The 16241-nt window shown below is 47.3% G+C and overlaps 7 protein-coding genes across 7 annotated transcripts; 4 read left to right on the forward strand and 3 right to left on the reverse strand.

The window, feature by feature from the left end:
- Positions 1-149: 149 nt before the first annotated feature.
- Positions 150-2833, reverse strand: CNBI1740 (hypothetical protein; the record flags this gene model as incomplete). The annotated part of the gene is made up of 9 exons (XM_768467.1): positions 150-745; positions 797-931; positions 982-1207; positions 1258-1749; positions 1803-2159; positions 2210-2480; positions 2543-2653; positions 2706-2716; positions 2774-2833. The coding sequence occupies 9 exons, from the start codon at positions 2831-2833 to the stop codon at positions 150-152; spliced, it is 2259 nt and encodes a 752-aa protein (XP_773560.1).
- Positions 2834-3350: 517 nt separating this feature from the next.
- CNBI1750 (hypothetical protein) lies at positions 3351-5381 on the forward strand (the record flags this gene model as incomplete). Its single annotated transcript, XM_768468.1, has 10 exons — positions 3351-3478; positions 3527-3711; positions 3762-3822; positions 3872-3904; positions 3955-4116; positions 4163-4571; positions 4621-4731; positions 4783-4953; positions 5005-5303; positions 5366-5381. The coding sequence occupies 10 exons, from the start codon at positions 3351-3353 to the stop codon at positions 5379-5381; spliced, it is 1575 nt and encodes a 524-aa protein (XP_773561.1).
- A 789-nt stretch (positions 5382-6170) lies between these two features.
- Positions 6171-6613, forward strand: CNBI1760 (hypothetical protein; the record flags this gene model as incomplete). The annotated part of the gene is made up of 3 exons (XM_768469.1): positions 6171-6203; positions 6259-6405; positions 6464-6613. The coding sequence occupies 3 exons, from the start codon at positions 6171-6173 to the stop codon at positions 6611-6613; spliced, it is 330 nt and encodes a 109-aa protein (XP_773562.1).
- Positions 6614-7088: 475 nt separating this feature from the next.
- On the forward strand, positions 7089-7325 carry CNBI1770 (hypothetical protein; the record flags this gene model as incomplete). Its single annotated transcript, XM_768470.1, has 2 exons — positions 7089-7139; positions 7203-7325. The coding sequence occupies 2 exons, from the start codon at positions 7089-7091 to the stop codon at positions 7323-7325; spliced, it is 174 nt and encodes a 57-aa protein (XP_773563.1).
- A 436-nt stretch (positions 7326-7761) lies between these two features.
- On the reverse strand, positions 7762-9594 carry CNBI1780 (hypothetical protein; the record flags this gene model as incomplete). Its single annotated transcript, XM_768471.1, has 9 exons — positions 7762-8098; positions 8157-8410; positions 8472-8535; positions 8597-8676; positions 8735-9104; positions 9155-9255; positions 9311-9321; positions 9385-9492; positions 9552-9594. 9 exons carry the CDS (start codon positions 9592-9594, stop codon positions 7762-7764), a joined length of 1368 nt encoding a protein of 455 aa, XP_773564.1.
- Positions 9595-10876: 1282 nt separating this feature from the next.
- CNBI1790 (hypothetical protein) lies at positions 10877-13139 on the reverse strand (the record flags this gene model as incomplete). Its single annotated transcript, XM_768472.1, has 11 exons — positions 10877-11012; positions 11075-11092; positions 11166-11367; positions 11426-11559; positions 11615-11698; positions 11763-12064; positions 12128-12201; positions 12255-12264; positions 12323-12415; positions 12469-12810; positions 12864-13139. The coding sequence occupies 11 exons, from the start codon at positions 13137-13139 to the stop codon at positions 10877-10879; spliced, it is 1671 nt and encodes a 556-aa protein (XP_773565.1).
- Positions 13140-13651: 512 nt separating this feature from the next.
- On the forward strand, positions 13652-15969 carry CNBI1800 (hypothetical protein; the record flags this gene model as incomplete). The annotated part of the gene is made up of 13 exons (XM_768473.1): positions 13652-13706; positions 13767-13872; positions 13979-14008; positions 14069-14155; positions 14215-14330; positions 14393-14582; positions 14643-14802; positions 14866-14977; positions 15026-15102; positions 15161-15310; positions 15361-15534; positions 15586-15800; positions 15861-15969. The coding sequence occupies 13 exons, from the start codon at positions 13652-13654 to the stop codon at positions 15967-15969; spliced, it is 1581 nt and encodes a 526-aa protein (XP_773566.1).
- Between the last annotated feature and the right edge of the window lie 272 nt (positions 15970-16241).

Consider the following 16241-nt stretch of genomic DNA (forward strand, 5'->3'; position numbering starts at 1 on the left):
GCATCAATTAAAGAGAATGACAGGACGCTAGACAAAGAATTAACAGATAATACTAGTACAATAGCCGAAATTGCTCATCGCAAGATTGCAAAAAGATAAAAGGCTACATGATTCCAACAATACAACTGACAAACCGGATACAGTATACGCTATGATCCGCCTTTTATAGCATCCACCATGTAAGTCATCAAGGCCGAATAGATGGCATTTTGGTCCACCCCACTCATGGGGTTGACAAAATGTTCACCTTCTACATGGTCATCTTTCATACTTTCTATGTCAGTTGGCCTGGTCTCTCCTGACAACCGTGAGTCCCATCTCGCCCTCATGTTTTTATTAGCAGATACCGAAGCAGCTGGGTCTGAAGGAAGGTGGTTAAGCTGTGTTATTGGAGATGTTGCAGGAAGATGATTGGGTTCGGAACTCTGCACAAACTGCAGATTGGTCGAGTTCCGTTCAGGTGTAGGGTGATCTGGAAATTGGTTGGCATCAGACTCATTGACCGACAAGTGATTCCAGTAGTACTGTGGAAGCTGGAAAAGATTAACGGGCGCTAGATCTGTAGGGTTTTCCATCAACGTGGGAATGGCATAGGCTTGCTGGGGGCCATTGGAAGTAAATTGCTGTCGCACAGCGCGCAAGCCGTCCTCGATGGAGGGCGGAGGCTCTATTTGGCCTGCATTTTGATCTTTTGTACCGCGTTGGTCGTCTTCTGGCGATGACAGGTGTAGACCGCCTCGAATGACTTACGAATATGATGAGCTAATTTGCAGCGGTTTACTAATTGGCAACTCACGACCTTCAAAGAATACTCGGTGGGCAGAGGCAGAAGCCCAAGAAGAGGAAAATTCCCGTAGCCATAGGCAGCACTGTGAGAAGTTGATCTTGGCTCGGTTGGCCAAAGCCGGGTCACTTGAAACAGAGTCATAGGCTATATAAAGTCAGCGCGATGCACATGGAGCATACAAGAAGAGAATGGACCTTCAAATAGAGTTGTCAAACTCAGTAAATGAATGATATCGGAGCTGACATGCTGCAACAAACGATGCTTATCCAACATACTCAGAAGGTCCACAACAGCCTGGGCTGCATCTGAGCATATGGCATGGAAAGCTCTGGTGTCGTCTTCACCAGTAGTCGGAGAAGAAGCGACGGGATGTCTTCTGAGGAAGCGAGAGTAAAGAAGAATGCGCGAGGTATGATACCACTACAAGCCCAAAATGAGCGACTTTCAGGTATCATGTTTGTGTGACTCACTGTAACCCCCACCACATGATGAGGTAAAGGAGAAGCTTCACTCTTTGTGTCCACATCGAGCCATGACGGTAAAGATTGTTTCCACAGGGTCAGTTGTCTCGCGATTCTCTCTCTTTCTTGTCCTAAATGCCTCCTCTGGCCTGCCTCTTCTGAAAATTGCCTGTCCCACCATTCCGAGCTTCCTTGAAGATTCGGACCTTCCATCTCTAAGTCTAGTATCTCCTCAACGAGCATAGCCATTCGGCATGTCCAAACAAAACAGCTCATCACATAGCCTCGCTTAGGATTGACATGTCGAACCGATTGGGGTAGAGGTGCTGAAGACATGGGCAAAGGTGGCCACGCTTCGAGCTCATCGACTTCGTTAATGCTCGGAAAGGGTATAGAAGAGCGTCGGTACGGTAGAATGAATGGCCGGCCCGTTTCTTCAGCTATGACTTTGTCGAGAACATAACAGTTCCAGTACACCCTTGCCCTCGTATCATGTTCATACTGCGATATTTCATGGTAAGCAACGGATACCTCATAAGGAAGATAACGCTCACTGTCAGCGCAGTCTTCGCATGGCCTGATCCGGCAGGTGGCGTTCCCGGATCCAAATGCAACCCCATAATGAACGCCATAGTCGACGCTCTATTTGCATACACGGCTGCGCTTTTCTTATCTCCGCATCCCGTTTGTCTCAGACTCATCAGCACGAAACTCTGAATGATGTCGACCCTGATCTCCATCCGCCTTTGAAGCAAGGCTCGTTCTGCCATAACAAATAGAGTTTCAGAATTAAAGCCGTCGGCAGCAGCTTCAGGTGCGACGCAGACAGCTACGGCCAGCATAGAAAGGAGGAGATGGGCGGAGGTGTGATGTGGGTTGAATACAGGTTTACAAATCAATGGCCAGACATTCTGATACGCGTCAGATAGTGGTTAAATAGTCCAGATACATATGCACTCACGTGAACATGTGTGAAATAGACAGCCAAAAGCCGATCGACCATATTCGTTGGAATACCAAAGAATGGCTCTACTTGCCGCAAGAGTATGTGAGGCCGATTAGAAGAGTCTGCAACTGGCGAATGACTTCCACTGTTTCTCCGTATAGCCTGATCTTGTCCATAGTAAACTGATGATCCAGAGAAACCTGAATGTTGAGCTTGGCTTTGTTGAGAGCCTTCGACATTCTGGGAGCTTTGATTTATGTGATTCTTGAAACCTCGAGCAGGCCCTCTATATGAGATGAGTAAGCACCGACCCGTCCACATACTACTGAGACGAAACTTCAATCTTACCTCTTTCGCACAGGTAGCGTATATAGACACTCTTGGTTCTCTTCCCGGCAGGCCTTACATGTCGGTCCTACGCCTGATATCTCTTTTATATCTTCGCATTTCGACCGCCGACTGTAAGTTCGGGTTAATTCATCCATTGCTTCCGCCAAAACACAGAACTGACATTTTACATGACTGGTCGAGGTATTAGTACGTGTGGCTGATTTGGTGAAGACAACAGGTGGCACGTACATCGCAAGCCCGAGATGACCTCTTCCTCGAGGTATTTTGGGACGCGTCGTCTTCGGCCATTTGTCACCAAGGAGAAAAGCACAGCACTTAGATTGTAAAAAACAGATGTTCCCCAAAGGTTGGGTAAACAGTTTTAACAGTTAGAGTTGAAGAAGAAGAAAATTCCTCCCGAATGCCACTGTCATCGGGCGTTGTAGATTCTGAGGGACGTGAAAAGCAAATTAGCGTTCTTTGAATCGAATAGAGTCTGTGATAACCGCGATCCTTATCGGGCCAATCAGAAGAAGATCACCCGCCATCCATGATTATCCGGATCTTCCGACCTTTTGCCACAACGGAACCAAATATGCAACCTCTTCATCGTACGTAAACCACCTGCATCCCCTTTTTACATAAGATAACCCGGCGCTTAACCTACGTACTTTCAAGGCATAAACGCCCGACTACTTTCGCTTATCCCGGCCTACGCCGGGTAGTGTGCGCCGACTACTGGACTCTGGCTTTTCTGTGCGTGGACCTAGGCGTGATCGTGAATATATATATTCATGTAGAGTCCAAACATCCGTTTCCCATCTACATGAGACCAACAATTACCCTTAGACACCTTCTCCCATTAGGTATAAGATCCAAACATATCATGCCCACCCATGCGAAGCTCAATGTCCCCTCTCTCGGCGAAGTCGAAGTTCCTGTAGGATTGTTCATGTAAGTAGGTCCTGATATGTGTTGTCAGCTGTTGAGGTCTTTGTTTAGCAACAATGAATGGGTAGAGTCGACTAGCAGGGAAACCTTCTCCACTGTAAACCCCGCGACTGGCCAGAAGCTCTTGGACTTTGCACATGCCAAGAAGGAGGATATAGACAAGGCCGTCATCGCCGCCCGGAAAGCCTTCAAGACCACTTGGGGAAACAATATCCTCGCCGCTGAACGAGGAGTTTGTAAGCTCGTGATTGATCTGAAAACAAAGTCTTACTGACCCTCTTCATAGTGCTAAATAAACTGGCTGATCTGATGGAGAGGGACAGTGATAAGCTTGCTGCCCTCGAAAGGTACGTCTTTTGCACAACGCCATGGAGGTTTGCTTAACAGTTTATGCAGTATCAACTCTGGAAAGGGTATCAGGATTGCCCGGTTGGTTTTTTTCCAGTAAAACGAGTCCGCAAACTGATAAGCTTTGTTAGTGAAGCTGATGTCGCCGACTCTGTCGCCTGTATCCGGTACTATGCTGGTCTTGCCGATAAGATCCACGGTCAAACCGTTTCTTCATTTGGTAAGGAGAAATTTGTTTACACGCTCCACCAGCCTATCGGTGTCTGTGGCCAGATCATCCCATGGAATTACCCGTGAGTTCTCTCTAAGGAAAATCGTGATGTTTTTGACGCCTGGAAGTATCATGATGTGGGCCTGGAAGATTGCGCCCGCCCTTGCAGCCGGCTGTACTGTCGTCATGAAGCCTTCTGAACTTACCCCCCTTTCTGCTCTGGCACTATGTGACCTGGTCAAGGAAGCCGGCATTCCAGCTGGTGTCATCAACACTGTTCCTGGCCTCGGCGCAACTGCAGGTGATGCCATTTCCCGCCACATGGATATCGATAAGGTTGCTTTCACAGGTTCTGTCTCTACTGGCCGAAGGATCTCTATCGCAGCTGCCGAATCGAACCTTAAAAAGGTGACTTTGGAGCTTGGCGGCAAGTCACCTGTCATTGTGTTTGATTCAGCCGATGTGGAGGAGGCGGCGGACTGGGCTGCGTTGGCTATTTGGTTCAATTCTGGCCAAGACTGCTGCGCTGGTAGCAGAGTAAGTGAGAGCGGTACACAGCGATCGCTTATGCCAATTCTGAGGACAGCTATATGTCCAAGAGGGCATCTTTGACAAGTTCCTTGCAGCTATGAAGAAGCGTGCAGAGGCCTGTGCCATTGGTCAGCCCCATGACGAAAAGACCTCTTTTGGCCCCCTGGTGAGTTTAATTACTTAATCCCGTGATGATGATCTGACGGGTTTGCCTCAGATTTCCGAAGGTCAACGTGATAAGGTTTTGAACTACATCGTCTCAGGAAAGGAGCAAGGTGCTCGAGTGGTCACAGGTGGTCAGAAATGGCCGGAATCTAATGATGGTTATTGGATTGAGCCTACTATCCTTGCCGATACCACTCCGGATATGACAATAGTGAAGGAAGAAGCAAGTGGGATTAGCTTGAGAGAGAAGAACAGACATTAACAATCATCTCAGATCTTCGGCCCTGTGGTCGTCGCTGCTCCTTTCAAGACCGAGGAAGAAGTCCTTGAAGTAGCGAACGACACTTCTTATGGCCTCGCGGCTGCAGTTTTCACCAATGATACCCGTCAAGCCACTCGAGTCTCAGCCGCGTTGGACGCTGGAACCGTCTGGATCAACCAATACGCTTTGCTGCACCCCGGAGTGCCTTTCGGTGGCTTCAAGCAGAGCGGTATCGGTCGAGAGCTCGGAACCTATGGGTTAGAGGCGTATATGCAGATCAAGGCGGTCCACAATAACTTGACCCAGACTTCGTGAGTCAATCTCTTGTCACTGTGCAACTTGGTACTGATTGATCGGGTGGTTCCTTACGCAGTCCTTGGCCAGTGTAACCACATCGTCTGAGAAAGGAGGGATAGCAAAAAGAAAATAAACTGGAAGAAGCTTTGGGTTCTCATATTTTATGTACAGTACAGTTACTGTTGCGTGATTGCATGTTAAAGGGATATATGACAATGATGATATATCTCAGAACATATAACTTATCAGATCACTCACTTTTTCCTATGAGCTCCTTTCACGTCCCCCATTTTGAAGTCTAAGCGAAGCAACAATGGACTGTCTTGCCCGTATCGTGAGCGCGTTGCAAATTGGATCCGCCATGCGGTTGCGTCCGGATAACTAAATGCCCATTCAGGAACCCAAGAGGGGATCAACTGATAAGCATTTAGGCAATTGTTTTTCCCCAGTTCTGCCTCAATACACGGCAAGTATATTCTGCTGGGAACCTCTTCCGGTCTAGGACGGCAACGAGAAGCAGTCGAGTCGCTTGCCTACGTATTCTCGCCTATCTCTCCAATGCTGCAGGCAACCATCACCACCATCTGCTCCATATATATGCTCATGGCAGCATTTAGTACTCTTCCTTCCATGTCGCAAGATCTTTCTACGTAACAACGATGTCCCACCATTTCATTCACCCTCTTGACCCCCTGTCTGCGATGGAGGTCATCGCAGCGGTTTCAGCCATCCGAGCTTATATCCAGAAGGGCATTTATACCATGAAGAAGCCCATCGAAAAGATTGTCTTCAATACTGTCACTTTACGAGAGCCCAGCAAGCATGCCGTCCTCAACAAATGATCAGATGTCCTAATTGATGATGAGCTCAAAAAAGTTGGAATGGAAAAAGGTGATTTGAGGCGACAAGCAGACGTAAGTAGTCTGTCTTTGTGCAGAAAGACATTTCATATCTCATGAATAACCTCAGGTTCACATCATCTGTGCAGCCACCTCCCAAAGTTACGAGGCCATCGTAGACTTGCCGTCCAAACTTAGCCTCGTTGGACCGGAGACTCCTGTTGTCACCAGTTGGATTGCCCTCCATGAACTGATTCAACCTTCTCTCCATACCGAAGTTAGTCTTTTCGTCCACGCTTATTCAGACATGAGCCTTAACTTGTCGTTTGCGTTAGGAGCTGCTCTGGGCGAAGGAGCTTTGCAGAAATCTTCCAAAGGTCAAAAAAGCTTGTGAAGCTACTGGCGTGGAAAAAAAGGCAGTTGCCGATTACAATACTTCAAAGACGAGGACTTGGTTGATAGAGAATCCTAATGAAAAGCGTTAAAGCACAGGGGGGAATATCGGGTACAAGCTTGGTGAGTAATATTGTATCACAATGAGAATTGAGTGATTGACATTTGATGTAGTTTGCAATGACATGCCGCCCCTTTTGGCCAAACCCGGCTCCCTGGTCTATAACGGTGCTCCTTTAACTCGACACAGCGTATGTCAATATCCTTCACGTATACTTGACAGAAGTTTAAAAAACTTATGTCGCGCGGATATTTGCCACACCGTACAGTAGTGCCGAGCTTTATCCATCTGAACTCCATGTGAACCAAAACCCTGATGGTGAAGAATTTGGTCTTGCCAAGTGGGTTGCTCGAGATGACAACATTGATAATGAGGACATTGTCCTCTGGCCTTGTGAGTGTCCTTTTGTCTCCAGCATATACACCTCAAAGTTAACAAAGATGTTAGGCTTCGGTGTCACCCATGTTTCCAGGCCTGAGGACTGACCTATTATGCCTGGGCTTATCATGCCTGTAGAATTCCTTAGGGTTCATCTCAAGCCTTCTGGCTTCTTTGACGTGAGTTTTTATCATGTGTTCGTCGTGGCAGCCTAACTGACTTGTTCTTACTTATCCTGCTAGTGTAACCCGGGCCTTGGGGTACCTAGTGCAGAGGACAAGGAATCAAGAAATGCGGATGAGGCCTTGGTGAATGGCGTTGAAGGAGTGCACATCGGCAAAGAAAAGATTATCATTCCCAATTGAGTCAACTGCAAGTTACCATCCTGATTATCCCAATTTTCCCACAGGCGCTAAAACAGATTCCAGGTTGTAATGGAAAGTAGTTGGGTTTCTCGGATGAATGGTTGTACGTAGGCAGCGATAACGATACTTATGTGGTTGTCTTTTTTAGTTAGCTCTACTTCGTTGTCGATGATATGTATGCGGTCCCCGAAAGATGAAAGTTTGGAAAGTCTTAAGACAGCTAGACTTCTGCTGTCATTTGTCAAGGAAACAGGAGCCATTCATGTTGCAGAAATACCTACTCTCAGAATCGTCAGCGCAAGTCGACACCAATGTCAAGCACAAAGTTAATGATCTTTAAATTTCTCAGCCGACGTAAAAGCAAGACAAACATGATAATCACCAATACATACAGGCCCAAAATACAAGATTCACTTTTACTTGACTTCACATACTGTTAATAAGCTTTCAAATCTTCGGGCCGGATCAATTCGTCGATCACCAAGCGCTTTCTCATACCAGATCGCACGTCGGCACCAGTGTCGGTGACCTGAGTGCGCTCAGCAGAAACGTCGCCCTTTTCGGAAGGAGGCTCAACCATCTCCTTAGGAGGGTCGAAAGAGAATCGAACCTTGAACTCAGACGAAGAGTCACGCTCGATGAGTCTGAGGATTTCGCGACCGATGTTGCTGGCAAACTTGAAGGCGTGACCGGATCCACCAGTAGCAAGGAAGAGGTTATTGTAATCAGGGTGGTAGTCGATGAGCCAGTCACCGGTAACAGTGTCACAGTACCTGGTTCTTTTGTCAGGCAACATGCCTAAAACCATCAGCAAATACCAAAGTGACTCACCAACACAATCGGGTCATAGCATAATCCTTCTTGGCCAAATCAGGATAAACCTCAGACAAACCTTTTCTCAAGGCCTGTAACATGACTTTTGGAATAGCACCATCCTCGGCACCGGGAGTAAGCTTGGTTCGAGGGACGGAAACGTTGTTAATCTCCTCGACAGGGTTGATGTAACCAGCGCTGTGAATAGCCATCTTCATGAGGCCAGTGGGGTTGGGTGGGAAGATGTACCATCCATCATCGAGGTTGAATACCTAGCGAATTGTACGCATTAGTGGAGATTCTATGACTAGCGAAGTGCGAGCAATGACATACAACGGGGACCTTGGCGTATTTCTTAGCCTCTTCGGGAGTAAGCTGCAGGATAGCAACACTTTGGCTAGCAACGATTAATTCAGTATCTATCCTGATAAATGGCAGTTGATGAAATAGTAGCACACCCGGTAGCCACGATAGGCGGGAGACGAGCAGCAAAGGCAGGAGAAGCAAAAAGCTTAGGAGTCCAAGCACCCGCGGCGACCTTCAAAATATCAAGGTCAGCTAGAATACCGCTTTGGCGCAATGGGAATGCCACTCACAACAACTAAGTCACAGAAAATCTTCTCACCGCTCTTTAACTCGACTCCCTTGACGTTCTTGCCGTCCTTGATCAAACCAATAACCTCGGAGCCAGCTCTAACAATAGCACCGAGCTTTTTTGCCCTCGTGAGACCAACCTCAACAGCCCTACCAGCCTCACCCCAACCACCGATGGGGTTAATATAACCTTGCCTGCCGCCGAAAGAGCCAGTGGGAAAGGCATTATTACGGTCAACGACAGGCTTGATAGCAGTCGCATCGGGAAGAAGGGTAACGTCGAGGCCAAGGTCGCGACAGTTCTTGTACGCACAGTCTATAAACTCCATACCCTCCTTCTCATGGGTAGCAGAAAGAGCGACGACTCCACATCTGCCATTAACACATTAGCTTTGATTTTTATGTGCCAAGAAATCACTCACTCGTGGTACGTGCCTTCCCACTCAGGCTTGCGCCAGTGCTCGACGGCATCGAGAGCAAGAGCGGCAATAAGAGGGTCCTTGTAGTCAGCAGCTCGAATGATCTAGACCTTTCCTGTCAGTCTCTTTCTTTTTTTAATCCATAGAATCGGAAAGGACCTTGTTGATATCTAGAAGCAATCCGTTAGTCTTTTCCTGTTTTCTGTGGAATTCGTAAACCAGACATGGCTCACCCGTACTAGCAGCGTCAGGAGCAGGCAAAACCTCAGATTTGTCCAAGAGGGTGACAGAGTATTTTCCGGTTTCAAGCATCCACAAAGCAGTGGACATACCAAAGATACCTGTCCAACATTGTGAGCACATCGCTTTTTCTCCGACCGCGGTGATACATAGAGCTTACCGGCTCCGACGATGACGACGTTGGTGTTTTCAGTATAGGTCATGATGGCTGTAAGAATAACTTGCTGGAATATGGATGTAGCGAGCAACAAGGAGTATATAATGAGATGTTTAACGTGAGGAGAAGTGATTTGTATGTTTCAAAAGGATGGGAATATGTAGCTTGGAGACTCATGTGGGCTATCTAATGTTGTTTCGGCAAACCGCCGCCAAATGAGATGAGAAATCGAACCGAGTAGTGTGCCTGGCAAACCGATAAGAAGGCGACGACTGCCGCGCTGGGAAGCGGAAATGCCGTCAACAGCGAGCCATTATTGACGGAGCCTCCATGAAAACGCATAAGCTCTTACGCTAACCGTCAAAACCCTCCACTCCACATCCGGAGTCTGGAGACAACAGCGCTGCTATATTACCCCTCAAATGATAACAATCCATTATACATAGTGTTCTTCTCGCATGCGATCTACAGCTGTATGTACAGTGGTGTTACTTCGAAAATTTCAACCCTTCCAGAAGTTGTTGTTGCGCGACAATAAATATGAGGGCTCAAAGAGGAATTATTGTGAGGCGAGAATCCGGCTTGAGGGACTCTTCTCAAGTCTGAGGTCAGGTGATACGTACCCTCCTCACCTTATCCCTTTTCCTCACAAGGAAGTCGGTCCGACCGGACGGTCTACTTGTTTGGGCGGTCTGCCAGATGAAGTAGTGACACTTCTAGCTACAGTCATTCAGATGGCAGAAGTCAAGGGAAAGCTCATATATATGGAATAATGTAGCAAAGAAGGTTGCAGACAGCGATTATGGTAATAGTGCTCCAACCTCCTTGTCAAGTCTTCAGAATCATCCATTGGATGTAATAGTACTAACTGTTGGATGAGCGAGAGAATGGGAGCCCGGGACACGGAGGATTCGGAGAAGAGAGACCGTTTATGGCGTGTTGCGTGGCTGATTTTCACATATTATCTCAGATTCTGTAATAGTTTTTTTCTTTTCTTTATGCATGCATAGACATCTCACAACACTAACAACTGCGCCGGCACACAAACATTCAGAAAGAGCGCGATACGTCGGTATTTGCCCGAACGAGCAAATTGGGGAATGAAGTCGTGTACCCAGATTTGCCATGTTCCTCCGAAACTCAAAAATGAGCTTCACCAATTCATTGGTATAAATCGAGGAAAAGAACATGCTGCAACAGTAAACAACGTTTTAGGATTCAGCAAGAAATAGACGAATGAGTCCATGGCGGCAAAGATGATGGATGATGCAGTAGATGATGACCATCAAGATTGTCGACGCACACCTCTTTCCCACGCAGCAACTTGGTTATCCGTCGGCGTTCCTCAGCTCAGGAGGGATATATCTCAGACCAAGATAATCAAAAATTTCTCTTTCTGTTTCCAAATTAATCTCTTCCCCTGTGGCAATCTTAATGAGACCTGCTCGGAATTTGTGACCCTTTCTACAGTCCATTTGCTATCAGCTGTCGTCGGATATGAGTTCGAAATAAACTATCTAGCTCACTCATTCTCGGCATATCTTCTGCAGATAGCTATAAGCATCTGTTGCTAGTTGTCGTTTTCAATTGATAGGCGAGAAAACGCAGTGTACTCACTTAAGATCCCTTTCAAACATCATACTCCCTGTCCAGCTCAATACAGCACTAGCATACCGATCTCTCGGGGCACTGATCAAATCCACTCTTCTATGCAGTCTTCCTTCACCAGGCAGTTTGAAAATGACGAAAGCCTTGTCTAGATTGTCAAAGTTTTGTGCAGCGGCACGAATTGGCTGGTTGGAATCACGATGCGTAACCTCTGGGAGACTGTCACCTCACAGGCTTCATCGTTAGAGTGGATAAAAGAAGTAACTCACGAAGGACATGAGTGACGATACCAAGCTCTGAAAGACGAAGGTAGAGTGCTCGTAGGAGCCCTATGTCCTGATCATCTTTCGGTGGGCGAAATACAATATCAACATCGCTTGACTGGGCCTTGCCCCGTCGATAACTACTTTCAAATAAGCTCCCATTTACATTCCTTTCTGGCTACAGAGGCAACTAACCCTCCACAGATGGTATATTCACAACCGGGTATGAATGCCTCAAGATTGTCCAGCACGCACGCAGCAATTTCCTCAACCTCTTTCCTTGGAATTCTGTTCCAATTTAACTTCAATCCTTTCCTTCCTTTCTGCACAAGGCTATACTTACTTCTGATCTAGCTCATTTTTCAACTTCATCCACTCCTCTACTATCTCATGTTCCTTCATACCACCTCGCATCCTTCTTTTGTCTTTCCCTCTCCCCTGCTTGGCTTCGCCATCTTTCTCCATATCAGCAAAATGCCGTTTAACGTCGTCCAGCGTCCGGCAGTGATGTCGCTCATATAGTTCTTTGGCCCGAAAATGACCGATAGTATACACGGAGGCAAAATTCTGGAGCGCATTGAACCGAGATGATGCCAAAATCTCTTGCGATTCGGCTATTTCACCTGTCTGCAAGAACTCGTCGATCTAACACCATTTCAGCTGAGAACCTACAGAAAATCACAGATGGGTGATAAAGTTGTTGCTCACTCTGGTAGCCACCTTCTCACCCACACCTTGAAGACTCAGCGCTTCCTTGCCTGATGTGATTCGTCTCGGCACAGCTATGTACACGGGGTCATTATACTGGATTTTGTCTGATGACAATTAGACTCGCATTTGAGCATCTATCATCGATCTTCAGTAAGCGCCATGACCGCCCCCGGGGCTGTAAGAAAGACTCACACTTAGACTTCGGCGGTAGCTCAAAACATTCGAGTTTTTCTGCTGTGCCTCTTCAAACTCTCGCTCTTCAAAGATTGGCTTGATAGCGTCCACCTAAAATCCGTCAATGTCAGCGTGATTCGTGGCTGTCCTTGACCTGGACATACGATATCTTGATTGATGCATACCAGAGGACATGGTCTTTGAGCGCAAGAGGCCGGGATGCCTTCGAGAGGCACATCCTCTTTCAAGAGAGTCATATCGTCCCTATAAGCTGTCACATAACCGTCGTTTACTTTCCTTCTTTTGGTAGAAGGCTGTGAGATACTTGGGTCCCCAGGGTCCAGTCTACAGGAAATCTTAATAGGAGACTGTTCTTTCGAAAGGACGTGTAGATAATTTTTTCGTAGAGGGAGTTTGGGAGTCGACGTTTTTGGAGAAACAGCGTGTTCCAAGCATGCCTGGTAGGTGTCGAAGATATAGCTGACGTAGACAATTTGCTTGGTCTCCTGCGGATATTGTGTAAGAAGACTGGTATTACCATTCATTAGCGAGAGCTTACCATCCATTTTTGGTCCAGAGACCTCGACAGTCTTTGCCTCCCTTTTAAAGCAGTGACTATAACCCAGGCATCCTCCGGCCCCACACATTTTCCCCCCAACTCATCGATACATTCATAAATTCGGGCAAGGTCATCTTCAAGCTTGGCCGGTACAATATGAAAGGTCAAATTTGCAAAGAGCTTATACAGTTGATGTGGGGCGGCGTCGTGATGGCCATGCACCCCAGTTGAAGTCGAACTGGAAGTGTAGGGATGGACAGGAGGCCGGGAGGGCATTAAGGTGGTGAGCAAACCAAAGCGGAAAGTGGTACAGACACGGGATATTATAACAATGGTCGAATATCTATCTATCAGCCACGACAAGTAATGCGAAACAAGACAAAACAGCGAAACGAAAGAGACGCCCATTTGTCCGGCAGCCGAGCGCGAACCGATATGATGACGACGAACGATGAGATGGCAGGAGATGAACAACAGCCTCCACTTTGCCTCTACATTTGAGTATTTACGTAATGCCACACTTTTATTCTCCGGAACCCCGTGGGACCCATTAGCGGGATCAGAATGAAGTCGAGAAGGATTACAAACGGGATCAGAAAATAAGAAAGTTGTTGTAATGTTTGGTAAGTAAATTTGTAATGGGCACGTTCCGTTGTCTGGACCTGGGGCAGCTGAGATTAGGAGCTCGAATATGATAATAAGAGCACGTCGAACTGTTATCTTTGACCTCCTGCTTTGCAACTTTTTTCAGCTCGCAGCCTTTCCTGAAGAATAGGTCGTTCTTCGTCATGTCCACCATCTCCCTTGACAAGATTCCCGACGTGCCCACAGATGACGATGCCAGTATGTCCCGTCACTCCCTTTCGGCCAGCCAACCACCATTCCGTGCTGACCGCCGAACAGCTGTCAAGCAATTTACAGATGAGACAGGTGCCCCTGCTTCCCTTCCTGAAATTGGAAGCGGTGGAGAAGAGAGCAAGCTGAAGGTGCTCATGGGACTTATGAGGAAGTGAGTACTGAATGCGGAACCGCTGTACTAGTCGGCTGTGGTCCGTAAGCGCGGACCGTACACACGTTTGTTCATGTAGCAGGAGTACTGACGTGAATTGTGATAGACTCATGGGTGTCAAGGATGTTGCAAACCTGTAGGACTGCCTTTGTATTTGTCTGTGATTGCGAAATGCTGACAACGATGGCTCTATCAGGCGACTGTCTCTTCCCGCATCATTGCTGGAACCCATTCCGAACCTAGAGTACTGGCAGTATGCCGATCGGGCCGACATTCTAGCCGCGTACGCCTAGATTTCTTTCGTGTCTAGTATTTTACTGATACTTTCCTCCTCGACTACAGCGTTGGCGACTCTGACAATGAATTGGAAAGAATGCTTGCTGTTCTCCGCTTCAGCTTCAGCAAAGAGCTGAAGTTCATTAGGAGTCGCTTAGGAAAGCCCTATAACTCTGCTCTCGGTGAGTGCATGTTCCGCCTCGCGGCCATTATCATCAGTATTGACGGACGCAAACCTCCGCAGGTGAACACTTCCGATGCTCTTGGAGATTACCTCCCCTACTTATCGATAATGAGACCAAAGAGCCGGTCGTTCGCACTCACATTCACGTACCCTTACCCGGCGAACCACTTTACGGTGGACAAGGTGGAAGTGGCTGGATCACACCTGTTTTGAGGCCTGAGGATGGCGGAAAGCCCAACAGCGAAGCCAGGTCAGTAATCCCTTTGTTGGCTTGGCACCCTTGGCGATTCGGTCGCTGACCATTGTGAAGCTCTATCATCTCATCATCCAGTAAAACGTCAAAGAAGCAACCTGTCAAGGCCCTCAGTCCTGAGAGCGTTGACAGAGTGGTTCCTGGACCAGGAAAAGAAGTGGAAGCTGATCCCGATGCGGGTGTCTTGGAGTCTGAAAAAGTCACGGTAGTATTCTTGGTCAGTCAATTCGACATCGTTATCACTAAAGACAGAATATAGAATGCTGACGGTTAAGCTCAGTGCGAGCAAGTCTCCCACCATCCTCCCATTTCTGCCGCCTATTACTACTGTCCAGAGAAGGGCATCGAAGCTTACTGCATGGACCAGATCGCCGCTAAAGTTTCTGGAATGTGTAAGTGGCACCCGTATGCCACGGATCATTTCTAACGAGCGCACATAGCCGTCAAGCTCGGTCCTGGTTCCTCTAACAAGGGTATCTTCGTGAAGATTGCTCGCGATGGTCCTGGTCAAAATGAAGTGGGTCATAAAGAGGCAATTGAGCTAAAAACGCGACACTGACTCTGGGACTGATTAGGAGTACCAAATCACCCATCCTGCTGCCGCTGTCAATGGTATATTGAAGGGCTCTTATTACGGTACCATCTCGGATGTTGTTCAAGTTATATGTCGAGGTGGTGAAAAGACGACAACGAAACTCAAGGCTCTACTTGATTATAAGGAAGAGGTGCGCCCTTTTTCAACTTTCCAGTCCTGGTACTGATCTACTGGAAACAGTCTTGGTTGGGCAAGCCCAAGTTTTTGGTTGACGGCATCATCTACCGCTACACCGTCGGTAACGAAGAGGAAGAGGGTTGGACAAAGGCCAAGCAAGTGCCGGCTGACAAGATTCTGGGCTACCTGGAAGGATATTGGATGAAGCAAATAAGATATAAACTTAAAGGTCAAAAAGTATGTCTGAAACGACCATGATACCGTAAATATACACTGACATCATTTTAGGAATGGAAGGTTTTGCTCGACCTTGATCAGCTGGCTCTCATTCCCAAAGACGTAAGGCCTCTTCATGAACAGGACGAACATGAATCACGCAAGCTGTGGGAGTCTGTTACCGAAAACCTGATCTCCAAGAACTGGGGAGAAGCCACAAAGAGCAAGCAAACGATTGAGCAAAGGCAAAGAGATAAAGCCGCTGAGAGGAAGACCAAGGGAGAGACGTAAGTGATTGCGTATCGGTGACGAAAGTAGTAATGGCTCATACGACACGTGCGCACTAGTCATCAAGCCCGTTACTTCCAACCCGATTACGAAGACGGCCGCCCAAAGCTTACAAATGAAGGACAGAAGGCTCTTGAAGATGAAATTCAACGCTGCAGAGGTCAGTAGATTGAAGAGGGTCAAATCGTAGCATGTTGTCAAGTTCGTTATGTGTCTGAGGGGACAAGTATCTGCACTGGGAGAACATTTGTATCATATAGGTTTGATATACCAACAGTAGTACAGTACATTTTTAGACCGATTGGTTGAGGATGCTATGTTATCGGTTGAATGCTGCGTCGTATTTTATTGTGACAGGAAGTATCATCAAGGAAGGGGGCCGGCGGGGATGGAGACGGAACCAAATTTGTTCTCCACCATAGCAAAAGTCAACACGATTT

The sequence above is a fragment of the Cryptococcus neoformans genome, chromosome 9 (genome assembly GCF_000149385.1).
Source record: "Cryptococcus neoformans var. neoformans B-3501A chromosome 9, whole genome shotgun sequence".
NCBI classification, from domain to species: Eukaryota; Fungi; Basidiomycota; class Tremellomycetes; order Tremellales; family Cryptococcaceae; genus Cryptococcus; species Cryptococcus deneoformans.